A 20411-nucleotide genomic window follows, 5' to 3' on the forward strand; every position below is an offset into this window, starting at 1 on the left:
TTTAGAGTTGGTCTTTGTAATCCATGTGATTCAAACTGACAGTATTTGTTCGAAAGGTCAGGAATGACAACTGTATACCCCATAGAGAGGTCGGTCTGATGCTCGAACTAAGTAACACAGCCTGCTTGACATTGCCACACAGTGTGCGGGAATCAGCGACTTTTGTCCTGCTCTCATTTTGCTTTACCCATATGTGGCACCAGCGTAATTCTGCCAAGCCACCTATTTTCATGGCATGCGTTTAGGTCTGTAACACTAAATTGAAAAAAATATAATTTCTTTTCTTTACATTTATGTATTTATATTTTAACGTACTTGTTTTAAAATATGATTTTTAATAGTAATACATGCATAGTCCAGAATCCCATAATGTAGCTCTTTGTTTCAGAGAGTTTTTGTCCTGATTTGTTATTTTCAGGTGTTATAATTAGCATATTACATTGGAGTGTCCATTCTGATTTCCATTCATTATTTTACATTCACTATTTTTTTAACGATTTCTGATGTCAGTATTTAAGAGATTCCAGAAAATGCTCTAAAATTGTGTTTGAGTATTATAAATATCAAATAAACCAATTTCACATATTTATAACCAAGAAAAAAGTTATGAGATTTGAAATCATTACAAGGAAACAGGATTTCAAAATCATATTTGCTGGTTTTCTTTCTTTCAGGAGAACTCTCCAACACTGTGTTAAACTTGCCAGAACTAAAGATATATTATTTTCTGTGATCGAAACTTTAAAAATAAAAGACCTTTAGCATTTGATTTATTTACTTTGCTCTTCTGCCACTTTTTTGGCTAATAGCAAAGATGAGGATGGATGATATGATGAAATTGAAGAAGAGACTCTCACAAAGAACACCCAAACCTGGGACCTCTGGCATCATAGCACACTGGACTGTGAATCAGTTTTAATATCTAAATTTTACTAATCCCAAGACTAGTTACACCACATTCGCCCCTGTGGTTGGATGCATCACATTTATCGATATGTAATATTCGTGAATTCAATTTTACAATTTTCCAGTCCCAATGAAACAAGATCTTACCTTTTGATTTGGTACACACAGGAGATGTGCTATGTAGAAGTTTAAATGATAATGCATGCTCAATCAGGACTTGAATCTGGGTCTCCAGTAGGGCTCTGCGATATCGATGATCGCGACAATACCGACACATCTTGATCTTTCAATGAAGTTTCATCCCAGCCCTCTTCTGGATCTGTCCCTGCTCGTAGCATCGAAACTATGCATCAAACAGAAAAATGCTATTATAAAATATTTTGTGCTGTGGATATGCTGTAAATCGAGGTGAGACCAAGAACAAGACAATCATTTACAACTTGAGACCATGTCTTTGCCAAGTATTGTCTCATATCATATTAATACCATACCTATACTTGGGCACTCAAGGGTAACCAGCAAGTTCTATAAAGTAGGAACCTTGTTCTTTTTATTGGTCGTTGCATGTATTTGCTTTCCATGTTAATCAGAGGTAATCTTGCATCATTAGGGGCATGCATATTTCGTTTTTGACAAAAAAACGAAATTTGAAAAAGCACATTGTAGTGTTAATTTTTCATGTTTTTGAAAGGTGTGATTTATTTTGTGACCATGTTTTGTCACGAAATAATGCGAAATGAACTGCAGAAAGCGAAATTAACTCTTAAACACGAAATTCAAGGTTTATTCACCGACATGACACCTTCTGGGGTCTGAATTATCCTGAGAGTTATGCAATTCCCGGAAAATTTATTAATTCTGCTGTTAATATTGGAGAAGCAAAAATGGACTCTTTTACACAGAAATAAACTTAATACTCTGATAAATACATAAATGTGCTATTAGAAGTGAAATGTTGATTCTGTGGAATAAGTAGTTTTTAAATGAAATTTAGGATTATATTCACAATTTTAAAACCAAAATGTCTTTTTATATACCACTTTTCATATAATTTTTCACCGCTATAACACCGATATTTTATTTTATTTACCGCTTTTGAACCCGAAATTGACTCAGTTTTTGTACCGAAATTTTGCTTTTTTATTTACCAAAAATATGTGCCTCTACGCATCATTCACCTCCCAAGTTCTGTCCCTGCATGGTGAGTGCATTTCTTGTTATCTTAACATCCTTATGCTTGACTTAACTTGTACATAAGGAATGCAACACCACCATACATTGATAATATCAATATTGATGTATAGAATATCGATATCGACGTCGATATTTTAAAAATATCGAGATACTATCAAAATATCGCACAGCCCTAGTCTGCAGTACACCATTCCGCTTCTTTCCCAACTGAGCTACTGAGATTGGTTTTCCCTGATTATTTTTGCTACCCATGTAAAAATTGTCTTGGACTGTGATAGTGCATTAGAGTGAGTCTCTTGCCTTTGAAACAGTGATGATATTCCAACATGGAGTATCAACCATACCAAGAAGTTCTTTAGTTTTGAAGCTTCAATTACACAAGATTGATCTTAGTGGTTGATTGAGAGCAATGATGTCAAACCAAAGTGTTTGGGTTCGAACAATGGACAGTACATGCACTTTTCTTTGTGCTTGTCTGTTCATCTAATAAATTTCATCCTCATTGCTGCAGTTTGACCTGATGAAGTACAGCCACATACACTTAATGACCTTGCTGATTGATATTCAACACTTATATTACAATCCAGAAGTGGCAATGACTACAACCATGATGTTAAGTATCCAAATGCAAAGAAAATATACTGTTGTATGATATTGTAGTAATAAAACTACATATTAAGATATGCATTAGCAAATAGTACTTCTGTCTTTTAGTAGTGTATTTAATTTATTCTGTGTTGTAGCTAATTAAAGTTCTATTTTGTAGAACTGGAATGAGACCACTTCCTATTCGTACACCTACTACTCATAGTGAAGGAAGAGGCCATCCAACGCAGCCAGGATTGTGCGGCTTATGCAATCTGGGCAATACATGCTTCATGAATAGTGTCATTCAGGTAAGTAAAGTCAGTATGTATAGTCTATGGAAGGAAACAGTAAACATGTGCCACACCGAATGAAAATATTAGAGGTAAAATACAGTTTTTTACTTACATGTGACTCATAAGGTACTTTCTTAAATCAACATTTCAGGTCCGTTGCCAGATCCCTCTTCAGGGTGCTCCAATAAAATCACACTAACAAAGTAAGCAAGTTAAAAGCAGAAAGAAAAATAAGAGTCACTATGATGTGTGTTGTTAATGCCAGATCACTGAAGCAGTTTGTTTTTAATCAAGTGACATACAAATGTCATATTTTTACACATATTCCAAATTGGTGATATGTTCAATGCTTTGGTTCTACTTTGTTGGAGGCTGATGAGTTGCCTTCTCGGTTGTAATTTGCTTGAGGAGACGTAGAAATGCATCTGTAACAGGGCGAATGGAGCTTCAATGCGATTATTTAGGATTTTTTGAAGGAAAATGAGCTGGTGCATGATTCGTCTCTTGTTAAGTGTCGTTAAGTTAGAATATTTGAGAAGGCTCTCACTGGATTCCATTTGGGAGTAAGTGCGATCTAATTTGTACTTTACATGTTTCAAGAATTTTGTTTGAATTTGTTCTATTTTATTTATGTCTTGCTGGGTTTGAGGGTGCCACACTATACATGTGTATTCAATCTTGGATCTAACGTAAGCATTATAGACCATCATTAAGCTTCCAACACTTTTGAACTCCTTGCATGTACGCATTATAAATCCCAAAAGTCTGTAAGCCTCGCTTGTTATGAAGTTAACGTGCACGTGAAATGTAAGTTTAGAATCAAACAGAATTCCTAGATCTTTGATTGTTTCTACTTGCTGTAATTTTCGTTTTTTTATGTTTTTTATTTGTATTTTATTGATATAGTGTTTCTAGTGTAGGACATTTGGTTACATTTTTGGCTATTTAAGATTAGTTTGTTTTTGCACCATTCCACAAGGCTGTTAATGTCTGCTTGTAACTCTGTGCAGTCACTGTAACTGCATATTCTTTTGTATATGTTTAAGTCGTCTGCAAATAGTTGCTTACCTGATTGATTCAAGTGTTCGTGAAGATCATTTATATACATGAGAAAGAGTAAGGGAACAAGGTTAGAGCTAGAGCCTTGGGGAACTCCAGATGTAGCCTCGAATTCATGGGAAGTATTCCCCTGCAACGCGATGTACTGTTTGCAGTTTGTTAAGTAAGACTGGCATAGTTGTAACATCAAATTCGATAGATTGTAAGATTTCAAATTTTCTATTAAGATTGTATGATTTACAGTATCAAACTTTCTCGAAAAATCTGTATATATTACATCTACTTGGGCTCCGGTATCCATCGTGCTTGCTATAAAATGAGTGATTTCTGATAGGTTTGTACAGACAGACTTTTTACTTAAGAGACCATGTTGATAAAGAGAGATCACTGTTCATGTGTGATACAAAATGTGCTTGTAAAAATTTGCTCCAAGAGCTTGGTTAGTACTGCCAGAATTGCTATCGGCAATCATTTTTCTTATTTTTGGTATCATGGCAATTTTTGATAGTTTCCAAATATCTGGAAATGTTGAGGTCGAGAGAATTCTTCAATGGTTAGCATCGTCAGATGCAGCAAATGTGAAAGCCGGGAAAAGTACAGTGAACATGCAAGAAAATGTATTAAACTGTATCTGCTAGAGTGAAAAACAATGAATAGGACAGAGTTTACAGTGTCAACATGCAAGACAATTACCTCATGAAAGATTGAAGGGCTAATAATTTTTTTGTGCTATCTGTAGAACTTAATATTCTGATATACATTTTTCCATTTATATTTTAAAGTAATATATTTTTTTTCTGCTCTTTACAGTGTATGGTTAACACCCCACCAATCGCTAAGTATTTTATTGACGACATCTACTTCAGTGAGTTAAATGAACAGAATCCTTTAGGCATGAAAGGGGAAATTGCAAAGGCTTTTGGTGATCTCACAAAAACTATGTGGTCGGGGAAATATTCCTATGTTGTTCCCCACAACTTCAAGGTTAGAATGAGTTTGTTTGTGTTTAGTTATTAACTTTGCTTATGATGCTTTTGTGGTTCATTGCCATCCACCATAAGGATTACAGGCATTGTAGAAAATATAGATAGAGCATAACTCATGCCACATACCATCATGTCTTCATCAGGAGGGGAAAATACAGGTTCGTGCCAAATGTGAATATTACGTATGTGATAGAAAATATTTGTAATGTAATTGAGATTTCTCACAAAAATGACAAACTTGCATTGGGAAAGAACCACTCAAGCAAGTTTCAACCTACAGAGACATGACATGTTTCATAAGCCTGCATCATTTGAGATCTTCACTTCAAGTGGCATGCCACTTCTCTTTTCAGTATAGAATCTCTCTAAAGAAGAGCACTTTTTGTGACTTGTTCTTTGAGATTGTTTACAATGTTTTGTGTTAACACTTGAAGGGCCAGGGGGAAAAACGATGAATGTTCCTTTGGATAGATTTGCCAGGAAATGAAAAACAAAGTATTTCTTTCCATAAGTACGTTAATATATGCCAAAACAATAATGCGTTTTTCGGGCACTTCTCATCGTTTCTCAACGAAGGCCGTTCTCATTCTTATAGTACAGCTTCTGAACTATCAGATGGCGCTGTGATCTCAAAATGGGCAAAAAATCGACATTCATCGTTTTTCCCCCTGGCCCTTCACTTGGTATAGGATACCACATTTTTGGTGCATTGAAGGGTTTGCGTTCAAGCCTTGGCATAAACATGTGTGTTCCATGGTCTTTGTCCCTTCTAAATAACACATTGTGAAATGAGACATGCCACCGAAATTAATAGAACATTTACAAGTAAGTTTTGCAGATATGTCTTTAGTAACTTGCTTACATCTTATATTATCAACCACGTTGTTTATTCCCCTCAATATGAATTTTAATTTAGTTTGAAATTCTGCCATTTTGTTCAATTTTTTATGGATAATCTCCATGCCCTACTTTTTACAAAAGTAAATGTCTAAATATGCAACTTCCTTTCCACTGCAGTCACCTTGAAACACATATTAAGGAGGTCAATGAACCATTCAGGTCTTCAAGGACCATTTGAATTTTTATATCGGATTGGTAGAATATTGGTTATCTGTATCAGTAAATTTTATATCGGTACTTTATCAAAATTTGCCAAAATTTCATATTGGCCCATCCCTAGCATCTACAAAGTTGAAAAATTGTGGTGTGGTTGATTTGTGTTTGTACAGTTGGTGAAAGCAACCATTTCACATATTAATATCTTTCATGTATAGAGGCCAGCATAGTCTGCCTTTTACCTACCCACTGCCTGCTTGCACGCGATAACAGGTTTACCTGCTCGCCTGCCCATGGCAATGAGTCGACTTGCATCTTTACCCGGGTTCTTGGTCTTCAAGGCACTCTGCGCTTACAAGGTACCTGGGCATTCATCAAGACCCGGGCACCTGCAAAACCTGCTGGAAGGAAACAGCCCTCCGGCAACGTGTCGCTCCAGGTGTTTCATCACCACGAGGATGGCTGCAGCCAGTGTTGCCTACTTACGTAGCTACTAAATCCTACGAAGTCCTAGGAGGAGCTTCTTCTCCAAGGAGAATTTATATACTTAGCGATTTCAGTTCAGCGTAAGCAGTTTTTATCTTGTTGCCAGGAAATGCATGCAATATTACAGTTTCATTTATCTAAATGAATGATCGAGCAAACAAAAATCTCCTCACTGAAAACTAATTGTTTTTCATTGCATGGTGCCTTAACCAGGCACGCAGTGGCGCAACCAGAGGGGGCAGGGTGCATTGCTCACAACCTTGGACGGAAATTGTCTAGCGGAGGGGTCAGGGTGGGGGTCAAACATTAAAGTACAAGTCTCATCAAGTTCAATGCCGTAGCAAAGGGGTAACGGGAGTCGGCCCTGAGGGCCGAACGATCTAAGTGAGAAAAGTTTTAAAACAGAGAATGCTATGGCGGCCCATGATATTATTTGTTATTAATGTTGGTTTGTTACGAGTTGGATGAATTAATTATGTAATACGTCGCTCCATGTGAAAAGAAAATATTGTAGATGGAAATTTTACATGCCATATGTATGTACATTCGGAATGCATTTATCATGCACTTTCTTTCTTTCAAAAATAGTTTGTGTGCTTGTTTTCCATTATTAGCTAATGTGAAATTGACGTGTTGAAAAAAATATTTCTAATCCTCTGTTTCAACACAAATGCGTGAGAACCGACTTCTACCCCCTTTTTGCGTGATTTATGAGGATAATAATGCCTTTCATGCTACTTTATTACTATTATTGTGATTGTTGTTGTTGTTACGTTTATCCAAGTACTTGCCCCCCCCCCCCCCCCAAACGAGGGTAACGGCAATGCCCCTGGCTGGCTACGGCCCTGGTGTTCGCAGTAGAACAGTGTGTTGTTTGACTCGCGACCTCAGCGTCAAACGTGACATGTTTCAGTCCTGCTCTATATCACTATATATACGTATATTGGTTATTTACGACATATACTTATGGATCCTGTGCCACGGAAAACCTATTTCAATGTGTGTGTGTGGGGGGTAGCAACATTCGTAAATCTCATTTCATTGGTGATGTGGCTTACGAAGCTTTGAGTTCTCTTTTTTAAGTAGTGAAAATCTATTGCAGTTGGCAACACTGCAGAACGGTGTGGGCCCGGTGCAGTTTCTACTCGAAGCAACTACATCATGCAGAGGGAGGGGTCTGCAGTTGATGGAAAGAACGAACTGAGACCTACTAGGTATCGTAAGACTGCGGGTACCCGGCGGGTCTACAATGCCTGCCAGGAACGATCTGGGCAGGTGGTCAGACAAGCTGCTCAAGCAAGGGTGTTGCGCAGGTTGCATGGCATTTCAGGAGCGATGTCTCGCGAACGGGTCTGCTCCAGGTCTTGTGCAGGCCTCTGTTCATGTATTAGATGTTATTTCTGATTATAGATATGCTACATCCAAAACTGGCAGATGTCAGTCTCTCCATACTCAGCAATGCACTGCCCCCGAAAGCTGAAAATGGTCAAACATATGTTCATAGTACATTGTTCATTAAAAAGCATTGGCATTAGCTATCATTTGGAATTGATATACGATGTTTGTTAGTTGTATGTGTGTAACTTTTGCTCATGCTTAAAACTTACCCCCTCACCTACTGCCTTTTATACATGTGGATAGCAAAAATGCTTGAAGAGATTCCCATCATGAGTTTCATGTTATTTGTTCCTGATACTTTTTAAATTCAATTGCATATCAAATGTAAATTTTTGACATGCAGATAAAGACAATGTATTTGTTTCTGTATTTGTTAGGTTAAAATTAGTAGTATTGGATTTTTCTAATGGCTTTTGGTTTGGGTTATCACCCCTTCCTCATTTTCCTTAATCCCTTAAGGCTTTCATTTACCAGTGTAACTTTTATAATACTACTAAATTTTGTATGTTTGTCCTTTTAATTGTGTGTGTGTGAGAGAGTATTTTTTTTATGTAAATACTTAAATACTGTATATAAAATTTCTATGGTACTTTAGTGAAATTCAGTATTTGAAGTAAGTATTTTTAATGTATTACCTCAAAGACCTATTCTAAATTACATTTTAATTATTCATTCTAGCTTCAAGTGGGACGATTTGCACCACAATTCTCAGGATACCAGCAGCAAGACTCCCAGGAATTACTAACGTTTCTTTTGGATGGCTTGCACGAAGACTTGAATCGCATCAAGGATAAGCCCTATGTAGAGCTGAGAGATGCTGATGGTCGTCCTGATCATGTAAGCATTTTCAAATTTTATTTTTGTTAGTTCATTTATATGCAACTTGTCTTGCAGAAAAATATCATTTTGTAGTTGATTTTTTAGAAAGCCAAATGCATTAATATATAAAAATGTATGCATTTATATATTGTATGTGAATAGGAGTTGCTAAATAGCATTGTTAGTGCAGTAGAGAGAAAACTTCTTACAGTCAACTCTTCGATTCTACGATCCCAGGTATAACGACCCTCTCGAAGTAACGATCCTTTTCCCGGGAACCATGAAAAATTTAGAAACAAATAGAAAAATTTGGAAAAAAAAGTTGAAAAATTGAAGGAAATCGGCCCAAAAATGCGTTGCTTTTCCTTCACTCATTCCTGTTACGAGTGCTCTACTGCTCACAATTGGGTCTGAACTAAAAATAGACACCACCACACAATGCTTGAGTGATATCCAATAGCACTTGACCTCTGCCCTCCCCTCCCTCAAGCTCACCAATGTTACGCTGCACCCGATGGCCACTACCCAATGTGCCAGGCTTGCTCTTGGATACATGAGAAAAGGAGATCGAATGTGCTTGGATGTTATTTTAAATCAACTTGACTTGTTTCCTTGTCCTAAGAGCTGCTGAAAACTCGCGGAGGAGCAGCCCGAAATGATTGCTGGACTTGCAGTCTTTGCCAATGTGTATGGCAGGTCAAGCTCTTTCATCGATAAATACACCACCTTGAGAGATAAGATCACAGGAATGTTCGAAAATACAGATGCGTGACACCTGGAAGTCTGGCCCATCTGTCCAGATTTGACCTAGAGTTCAGTAGGTTCCCTTGAGTGAGCAACTCTCGGCCTTGTAGACGACAACTTCCGGTAACCGCTTTAATTCAAAACGTGTTCTTTGTTCCCTGCAACACTTCATAAAAAAGCGAAACTTTTAGAGATAATCAAAACCACATAGGTGAACTAAAGATCGTCAACCTGCTTAATGCGTTGTCATCCAGGTTTCTACAAAAGTTTACTTCAATCTTATGTGCATCAATACCTCCGTTCCCCACTTCATACGTTTTCCTAATTGTGTCGATGTCGTAATATCTGCCAAAAAAGTGTTCCGTTGGCTGACTGAATTCTCCCTCTTTTCCTGTCAGCAAACGAAGGGTGGGGGGGTGCGATGCAGATTGTTTCAGCCAGGATTTTCTTGCTGATGCGGGCTGATTACAGGCGAGGGTGGAAAAGGACCCACCCCTCTTCCTTTCCTTTGACGTCTAAAATGGGGCAACCAGTTCTGGATATATTCTTGAAACTAACAAAAACCATAGAACAAATAAAAAATAAAGTGACCCAACTCCCTTTCCCCAGCTCATTCTCTGCCACTGGTGTGCACAGCAATGTTGATAATTGCAGAATTCTGTTTTTTTTTTTTTTTTTTTAATGCTGTTGTCTGCATAGGAAATATTGCTCGTATTATTGTCTGTTGCATGGTAAAACGTAAAGCAAGGGTCATTTCTTTCTTTCTTTACACTGCTGTTAAAAGTTCAGTCTTTGACTGTTGCATTAAATGCTGGGATTTTTCTCTTCCGCCACCTGTTGCTCGAACTTCCAGCCGGTCTTCTTGTTTTTACGATGCAGCTGGCGCCAGTGTTTTGTCTAGCATCTGCAAAGCTCTTGCTTGCCGATAACAGCGATGACTCATCCAGTGTGAAGGAAAAAGTTATTGTTTTGAATCTCCCAAAGCTGTTTTGATTTCACGATAACGAAATTCGATCTCCAGAAAGGAAAACAAGAGTTAAAATAACTTCATGTTCTGCACCTTCTGATAAGCAAATCTGTAAATTTAATTTGCATCCCCTTTTCTTCAGAACCATTCATGTGGAGAAAAAAAAAAAAAGAGTTCAATGTAAGAATGGTCGCTGAGACCCATTAAAAAGACATTATTCAAGGGGAAAACGTTTGTAGGGGTGGGTGTTTGACATCGAGAATGCTCCTAAATCCAACAATAAATCGTCGATTAACGTGAGAGTAAATAACGATCTACCATTTTGATATGTGAAAATGTGCAGTTTCATAAAGCTTGTTTTCAGTTCATTTTATGCTGATGGGCTAATCGGGACTAAATATACAGTTTAAAGTGAAATTCAATTCCAAACCCGAATGATTATCGACTGCCATGCTGTTTAATGATGTGTCCTAGAATACGCCGCGTTTCCTTTTTCACGCTGGATTACATTGCAAGTCAAGGAAGGAGTTTGGACTGCTCCCTTGAATGGGGAAGGAGGGTGAATGAAGTTGGTTGAAGCAAAGAAAAGTGACTTTTTTTACGATGTATTTTACACAGCCGAACCAGAACGAAAATTACAGCCCTGCCTTTATTTTTTTGTCTGGTACTTAGAGAGGTTGTGTTGTTTCTCCCGAGAGATCTAATCTTACCAGTTAATCTTGTAACATACAATGCTCCAGTAAACCTGTATAAAATCCAACATTCATTCTGCCCGATTATCTTCCGACTTTTGCTGGCACCAGTCTGACTGGTGTCAAGATTCTTCGAGTTTCGCTTGCAATAAGCGAGAGATTGTTTTCCTTTCCATTGGTCTCAGTGGGTTTCTCATGAACTAGAATTTTAAGAATTTCCTGGAAAAGCAATGACTGTGCACAATTGAAACAAAGTAACATTATTTTAAATTCATGTTTGGGAAAACTTTTTCATGTTCTATTTTCCTTCTCACAACATGCATCCTGTGCATAACAGGTTGTATAACTACCAGGATAAATGGTGTTACCATCTCCTAGGCATCTTTGTGTCCATTTGAGCTCCCTTTAAGCTGAAAATTGGTGCAAATTCCAATAACGACCCTTTTCCCGGGAACTGTGAAAGGTCATTGAATCGAGAGTTGACTGTATTTTGTACTTGTGAATGTAAATTTTGTACCTTTTCTCATCTATTGTGCATTAGGCTTATGACCAAAAAAAATTTAGCCTGTAGAGAAATCAATTAACTATTTAATACAAAATCATAAAATCACAATTATTTCGTTCAATTCATAAAAATGTTCCGCACCAATGACAATGAAAATTCTCAAACTTAAGTACATTCAGCACAGTCAAAATGTATTAGTTGAAATAAGCTTCAGATTCAAATATTTATCTGTTTTGCATTTCTGGTACAGTTCTTCCATTAATTTCTCCCCTCGTTCGGCACAAATATTCATCCATGGTATATCTACAACGGATCTTTCAAGTGAGTTACAAAGCACTTCATGGCTGCAGAGCAATTTAATTCAGAAATTCCATCCATCAGTTTCTGGTGAATCACTGCGTTGAACATTTGGTTAGAAAACCAGGCTTCCTGCCATGTATTTGAGATGAAAGCACATGGTATTTCCAGTGATATTCTCCATTTAGGAATGAGGAAGTACAAAATAAGAGCATATATAGCACGTGAATTCCATCTGGCATTGTGAAGAGATGGTAATTTTCTCCATTTAATTACTGGGTATGCTCCAGTGTCTTTAAGGAAACTGAATGCTCTACATAACTCATACAGAAATCTAAAATCATCTCGCCAACCTAGATTTTGAACAGTTATGATTTCACGGACTGCTGCAAGACATCGTATTGTTTTATCACTTCGTCCACGAATTCATAGTTGAGAGTTGGTTTGGTAGAAGAAATCGAATTAAAGAAGTCTAACACATGCTTTACGATTCTATCAAGAATATGCTGCTGGCAGCCAATGTACTGTGGCTGATCAAATCCTCTTGTGATCATTTCACTTTTTAATTTTTGAACAATTCCATTCACTCGTCCAGTATTTACTGCTGTTGTGTCACATATGATCATTTTGAAGTTCTTCCATGCATCAAATTCATTCAGCAAACTTTGCAGTGCATTAAAAATATCCTGTGATGATCCGCTTTCACATTTCACTGTACCTAATTTCAATTCTGTAAGTGAACTCTTCAAGATTACCACTTGATACTCGTGATTTGCAATTTGCTTACCATCGAAATTAAGGCAGAAATGTTTCTGCGCTTCGCATCTTTGCCACTTCTTATAACAGCTCACCAAACACCTGACTGTGATGGTGTTGGAACACTGATTCCATCTTCTGCTAGACTGGAGCTTTATTACTTGAAAGAGATTTTTTTGTCACCAACTTAGCTGCATGTGATGTTGAAAAATGCACGACTCATTTTCTTTTGTCATTTTCATTTTCACTTTCTTCTGATATAGATGCTGTGTCAGAAAAGATTTCATCACTACTTACTTCTGCTGATGATGCATCGTCTACATCAGTGGCAAAGACAGCATTTGGTTCAGATTGTAAAGCTGTTTTTGCACTTGCTTAGAGGGATGGATGGACGATTGTAGAGCAACTGTGCTTTTTACATATCCAATTTTACCTTGTGATTTAACTTGTAACTTGTATAGTTCTTTATCATCTTGGCACAGCCAATTTCTGTCTGTTTTCGTTATGTCAAATATATTTTCCATTTCAACTTGAAATGAATCCTTTTTCCTCTTTCTATTTTTATCGTTCTCTTCAATCAATTTAACTACTTTTGACATAATTGCTTGTTTTGATAAAATTGGAAAGCTAAATTTTTCTCGGAGAACAATAAGCTCACCAGTTATCTTATCCATTCTTTCTTTCTTATCTTTCGCCATTTCCAGAAGTGTATGATAGCGATCAATAATGTCTTTCTTTCACGGAAGTCGAGCAAAAGAACTAAGTGTTTCAATTATCATCTTTTTGTTGCATCAATAGCTACATTCTGCATCCACGATTCCACAATTTTCTTAATCTCTTCACTTGATTTATAATATTCCATTATAATACTCATATTGAACTACCAAACCTGAAAATAGAGAATATATACACAATTAGTCACTTAATAAATAATCATTTAATAATTACTACATTAATTTACTAATTATTACGTTAATAATGCCCTTTTCAAATGTTGTTTGTGGTATTTTTTGAAAGAGCCCCAAAAATAGTTGTTATTGATAATGCAGGGTTATGAAAATATTAAATTTATTGGGAAGCTCTTTCCGAAGAATCCCCATTGTTTGAACCCACCAATAATCACACACACTGTAATTAGCATAATCTGTAACTACATACAGAGACAAATACACGTATCATTTTAAATAATGTTTTACTAAAAATATCAGCACATTTTATTAGTCATTTTATCGTGAACGATATTATAAGGATCTACTTGTTTAGTAGCTACAGGCTACAGCATCGTACATAGAGTTCTTGTGACACACACTGAAACTGGTTGGTGTGTGAAGTTTTTTTTAGTCACCTGCAATAATATTTTTTTTGTAATCAGGTCACAAAAGTTCATCATTTACGACCACAAGAGATACAAAATTTTGGAAAAAAATTTTTAGTCATAACCCTATTGTGCATGCATGTGGAAATTTTGTGATCAGACATATTTATTATGAACATGAATGTTTCTGCGTTGCAGAATTGGATTTTTTTCCATTAACGAAATACTTAGAGGCACATATTTATGATAAATAAAAACAAAATTTCGGTACAAAAAAATGAGTTAATTTTGGGTCAAATGCGGTAAATAAGATAAAATTTCGTTGTTATAGCGGTGAAGAAGCAGTATATAAAATGACATTTTGGTTTTAAAAAATGTTAATATAATCCTAAATTTGATTGAAAAACTGCACTTACTTCACCACAAAATAAACCTATCCCTTCTAATAGCACATTTATGCCATTACTAGAATATTAAGTTTATTCATGTATAAAGGGGTCCATTTTTGCTTCTAAAATATTTACAGCAGAATTTATCAATTTTCTGTGAATTTCATAACTCGCAGGATAATTGAGACTTCAGAAAGTGTCCCGTAAGTAAATTAACTCTAAATTTTGTGTTTGAGAGTCTTATTTCACATTTTGACGTTCATTTCGCATCATTTTGTGACAAAACTGGTTAGAAAAATGCACCTCACACCTTTCAGAAACATATAAAATTAGCATTATAATGTTTTATTTCACATTTCGTGTTTTCGTCAAAAACTAAATATGCCTGCATCTAGTAACACTTAAACTGCGTTTACTGCATTCATCATGAATGCATATTTATTAGGGATGGGACCGATTAATCTGTATCGGCAGATATAGCCATATCGGTTTATCGGTAAAATTACCAATTATTTTACTGATCCGATATATCGATAAATATCTGATAATTTAGTGCAAAATTCTGCCATTTTGTGGTAATTTTTAGATACTCTCCATGCCCTACATTCTAAAAAAGTAAATGTCTAAATATGCAATTTCTTTTGCACTGCAGTCACTTCTAAACACATTTATTAAGGATGTCAATGAACCTTTCAGGTTCTTTAAGGACCATTTCTAATTGCATATCGGATCGGTAGAATATCGATGATCGGTATCTGTAAATTTTGTATTGGTATTTTATCAATATCGACCAAAATTTCATATCGGCCCATCCCTCATATTTATATTAGAGCTGAACCCAAAATCTTCATACTTTGCTGCATAGAACTGTCTGGAGTTGATGCTCTGAAGAGAACAATCCTGCATGACCTAGAATTACACCACCTAAAGCAGAATACCGTAACAGTAAATTGGAATCTTACAAAATATAACAACAAGATTTGTAATAACATCAACAACTTGTTTGATGATATTTTACAAGGGACCAGCTCTAATCACAGGCTGGAGACAGTCATATTCAGTATGGAATCCTATTACAGTGAAATCGCAATTATACGTTTCGCGATAGTACGTTTTTTTCTGGCGGTCCCTGCCAATTCCCATAAGGCTGCGTGCTATTAAATTTCAGTTATACAATTTTCAGATATGCAATTCTTCCAGTTATACGTTCAATGAGTTCAGTCCCAACAAGAAAAAGACTTCAGTTATGTGTTTCTAACTCGACTTGCTGGAAAGAATGCTGCTCTTGGAGTTCAAGATTTCCGTGATGATACCATCTGCCACCCGTTCCCATACAGGTTTTCTTATCAGCTGAAAACATGGGACCGGACTCTCGACTTGGAATTCTATTTGTCACTTGCATCAGAGGGCATTGAATGGGCAATTTTCCCTTGAACCAGATTGGCCTGTGCTAAATAATCCTACTTTTGTTCTACTTGCCGTGGGCAAGTCGTATCTGCCTAAAACAGATCGGAAACTGATATCTTTCAAGCTGTCAGACATGTCACTCATGCCATACTTCCCCGCCTGTCATAAACATTACAAACAAGCTGAAGAAAGGGAGGGAGAGTCAAGAGTGGCCTGCAGGGAAGGGGAGAGTTGCACTGTGTCTTATTACCGTCATATTAAAGATAATATGGTTATTGAAGCCAGAGAAGTTGCAGAACTTTTTTTTTTGTGTGTTAAACAAAATTGCAGATAAACGGATTATTGAACACTGTGACATATTTTTACCGTGTGAATGGTTCTGAAGAAACCGTGATTATACTAAACACTGTGTGCATTTTCTTTCTGCAAGCACGGCCTCCTCGATGGCGCAGTTGTATCGCCATCACCTTGTAATCAAGGGGTACCGTACACGGGCAGATTCCGGCCCCCCTCCTTTCATTCTGAATACATTCTTCAAGATGAACAAAAACGTAAGACAGGAACAAAGTGACCCCCCCCCCCCTTTTCTCCTACAACAGCTCATTCTCCGGCACTGGTGTGCACAGCAATGCAATAATTGCAGATTTCAGGTTCTTCTTTCTTGTTTGAATGCAGCTGTCTGCATAGGAAATATTGCCCGTATTATTGTCTGTTGCATGGTAAAGCGTAAAGCAAGGATCATTTCTTTCTTCTTCACACTTCTGATAAAAGTTCGGTCTTCGACAATTGTGTTATTTTTGAAATGTGGAGGATTTTCTCTTCGGCCACCTGTTGCTCAAACTTCCAGCTGGTCTCATTTTGTTTACGCTGCAGCTGGCACCAGTGTTTCGTCTAGCATCTGCAAAGCTGTTGCTTGCTGATAATAGCAACGACTCATCCAGTGTGAAGGCAAAATAGTCAAAATAGTCGACAGTTGCGTTAAATGCTGGGATTTTTCTCTTCCGCCACCTGTTGCTCGAACATCCAGCCGGTCTTCTTGTTTTTACGATGCAGCTGGCGCCAGTGTTTTGTCTAGCGTCTGCAAAGCTCTTGCTTGCCAATAACAGCGATGACTCATCCAGGGTGAAGGAAAAAGTTATTGTTTTGAATCTCGCAAAGCTGTTTTGATTTGACGATTACAAAATTAGATCTCCAGAAAGAAGAACAAGAGTTAAAACAACTTCATGATGCACACAAAGTTTGATATAATATAATCACCACTTTTATTCTGAACCATTCACATGCTGTAAGAAAATAAATCCCACAATGCTCAATGTAGGAATGGATGCTGAGACTGATAAAAAAGGAAGTTATTCAAGTTTTGGTGAAGTCAGTGTTTCACCTCCAGAATACTCCTAAATCCAACAATAAATCATCTATTAATGTGAGAGTAAATTACAATCCCCCATTTTGAGATCTGAAAATGCGCAAGTTTCATTATGCTTGTCTTGAGTTAATTTTATGCTGATTGACTAATTGGAATTAAATATACAGTTTAAAGTGGAATCCAAACCCAAGTGATTATCGAGTATGATGCTGTTTAATGTGTTCTCGGATCCACATTTGGTGCAAACAGATCGCAAGTTGCATGTTTCCTTTTTCAGGACAGATTACAATCAAGTCTAGGAAGAGTTTGTTTGGGCTGCTCCCTGGAAGGGGGATGAAGATGAAGTTGGCTGAAGCAAAGAAAAAGTGACTTTTTTTCATGATGTATTTTAGAAAGCCGAACCAGAACGACATTTACAACCCCACTTTTTTTTTTTTTTTTTTTTTATGGTCTGGTGCCAGGAAAGGTTGTGTTGTCTCTCCCAAGAGATCTTGTCTTACCAGTTAACCTGTAACGGACAATGCTCTAGTAAACCCACATGAAATCTAACATTTATTCTGTCCGATTACCTCACAACTTTTGCTGGCGCCAGTGTGACTGCTGTCTAGATTCTTCGAGTTTCGCTTGCAATAAACGAGAGATTGTTTTCCTTTCCGCAAGTCTCAGTGCAAACAGGTTTCGTAGAAGAGCAATGACTGTGCACAATTGAAAGAAAATAACATTTTTTAAAATACTTTTTTGGTGAAAACATTTTAATGTTCTATTTCCTTCCAACACAATGCGACCTGTGCATAACAGGTTGTATAACTATAGGATAAATGGTGTTACAGTCTCCTAGGTATCTGTGTGTTCGCTTAAGCTCCATTCCCTCATTTTGTGTAACATTCTTTAAAACTTTTGATATATTTAATGTAGTAGATGTAAGGCTGATTTTATGAGTTATTACCAAGTTTAAAACATCTGTTATGGGGGTTATTTATACTTTAATTTATTTACACCTGAAAAACAGGCACCATCTTGAAAAGTTTGGATAACTTGGAGTCGTTTAATTCAAAGTTGACATTTTTTGGTCCCTTGAAATTTGTATTAACGAGGTTTTCCTGTACTGGGATCACAACTCCCTCTCTCCCACAGCTCACTCTTTTGGTTTTAAGAAATATCTGCCAAGTCAGGGTCTCGTGGGAAATCTACGCAGGCATTTCCCCAACATTTCAAAGCTCTAAGAACTCTCCATATGTGTTTTTTTCCTCTTTGGGAGGCCATTTTGAGAGACATGTTAATCCAATGTGCAGTAAATTCCCCAGTTGGGAGAGGTGTTATAAGTGGAGAGATGCCAAGCAGATCACTATCTACACCAAGTGCTGAAAGGAACTCATCTGCACAGACACCAAATGGTCTTATGGCATGAGGATATAGCTGGTACATTACCAGGCTTTTCTCATTAGACAACTATGGCAGGGAATGCATCAAGCAAAAATGTAGATAGTAGTTACTATACCTTCGTCAGCAGACTTAGACCAGGAAAATTTTAACATGTTGCCTTATTGAGACTGAGAAGGTAAAATGTATAATGCAGGAAAATGTAAAATTTGGGTTTCATTGCATATATTGTTAGAGGGCATGCATATTTCGTTTTTGACGAAAACACAAAATGTGAATAACATTCTAATGTTAATTTTTAATGTTTCTGAAACGTGTGAGGTGCATTTTCCTACCCTGTTTTGTTACGAAATGATGCGAACGGAACTGCAAAATGTGAAATAAACTCTTAAACACAAAATTTAGAGTTTATTTACCGACGGCAACACTTTCTGAAGTTTGAATTATCCTGTGAGTCATGCAATTCACGGAAAATGGATTAATTCTGCTGTAAATATTTGAGAAACAAAGATGGACCTCTTTACACAGGAATAAACTTAATACTCTGGTAACTACATAAATGTGGTATTAGAAGGGCTATATTTATTTTGTGTAATAAGTGCAGTTTTTCAATCAAATTTCGGATTATGTTCACAATTTTAAAACCAAAATGTCATTTTATATACCATTTTTGATCCGTTTTTTCACCGTTATAACACCAAAATTGTATTTTATTCACAACTTTTGAACCTGAAGTTGACTGTTTTTCTACCAAAATTTTTGCTTTTTTTTATTTACCAAAAATATGTGCCTCTATGTATTGTGTATATTTGTTATAAATAAATTATCGTCTAAACAAGCATCTTACTCTTTCCAGATTGTGGCCAATGAGGCGTGGGAAAACTACCAGAAGCGAAATGACTCCATTATTGTTGACATGTTCCACGGTTTACTGAAGTCAACCGTGGTATGCCCAGATTGTAATAAGGTGTCTGTGACATTTGATCCTTTCTGCTACTTATCAACACCTCTGCCTTTTGTAAGAGAACGCTACATTGAGGTAAGTTCTCTTATAATATATTTATTGATATCTGTGTTACTAAACACATTAATTCATTGGGACTGCTGTCCACGTTGTCTGTAAGTCAATTTCGTCTTGAATGCAAGCAGCATCATGTTACGGGATTTAACCTTTGGTTGACAGAGCCTCACGCACCTATAAACTGTCTCCACTTTTCAAGTGCACACTTTTCAAACTTGGCATGAAGAACAAAAATTTATACTTCGAGAACTAATTGTCATAGAATGATGAAAGTTGAGTGTGATTTGTTATTGTAGCTATTGAGAAGTTAAGGAAGTGTAGAATAGGAAGTCCAGTACAAAAATACACTCACTTTAAAGTGCATATTTACTACCTAAGTGTTGTACCACAAAAATGCGCATCTTAACTGTATTTCCATGTACATTGCAGTAGATGAGTCCATGCTAATTAGGCAATTCCCTAGTGCCACATGCTTATGGTGAATAAAATATGAAGATTTCAGTACTAAACTGGGTATATTTTGGTTTGATTTGATTTATTTTACTTCACATTTTGTGCCACTTTTGGCTAATTTATGAAGATGGGGATGAGTGATTACATGATGAAATTGATGAATGTACACTCACAAACATCCATGCCCAAACCAGGATTCAAATCTGGGACCCCTGGGGGTATATTTTGGTATATAATATGAATATAATATGCCATTTTGGTATTAAAATGGTGAATAATATCCCAAATTTGATTTGAAAACTTCGCTTATTACACAAAATAAACATTTCTTATC

At 36.6% G+C, this 20411-nt stretch overlaps 1 protein-coding gene across 1 annotated transcript in view; it reads left to right on the plus strand.

Moving 5' to 3' along the window:
* Positions 1-20411, plus strand: part of LOC145984264 (ubiquitin carboxyl-terminal hydrolase 15-like) — a 126633-nt gene that overhangs the window by 46697 nt on the left and 59525 nt on the right. The window contains exons 7-10 of the mRNA XM_083117874.1: positions 2867-2996; positions 4851-5024; positions 8645-8803; positions 19460-19642. Of these exons, the coding sequence (XP_082974000.1) occupies positions 2867-2996; positions 4851-5024; positions 8645-8803; positions 19460-19642 (646 nt within the window). The remainder of the gene's footprint in view (positions 1-2866; positions 2997-4850; positions 5025-8644; positions 8804-19459; positions 19643-20411) is intronic.

This window comes from Lepisma saccharinum, chromosome 2 (assembly GCF_977018435.1).
Source record: "Lepisma saccharinum chromosome 2, izLepSacc3.1, whole genome shotgun sequence".
Classification (NCBI taxonomy): domain Eukaryota; kingdom Metazoa; phylum Arthropoda; class Insecta; order Zygentoma; family Lepismatidae; genus Lepisma; species Lepisma saccharinum.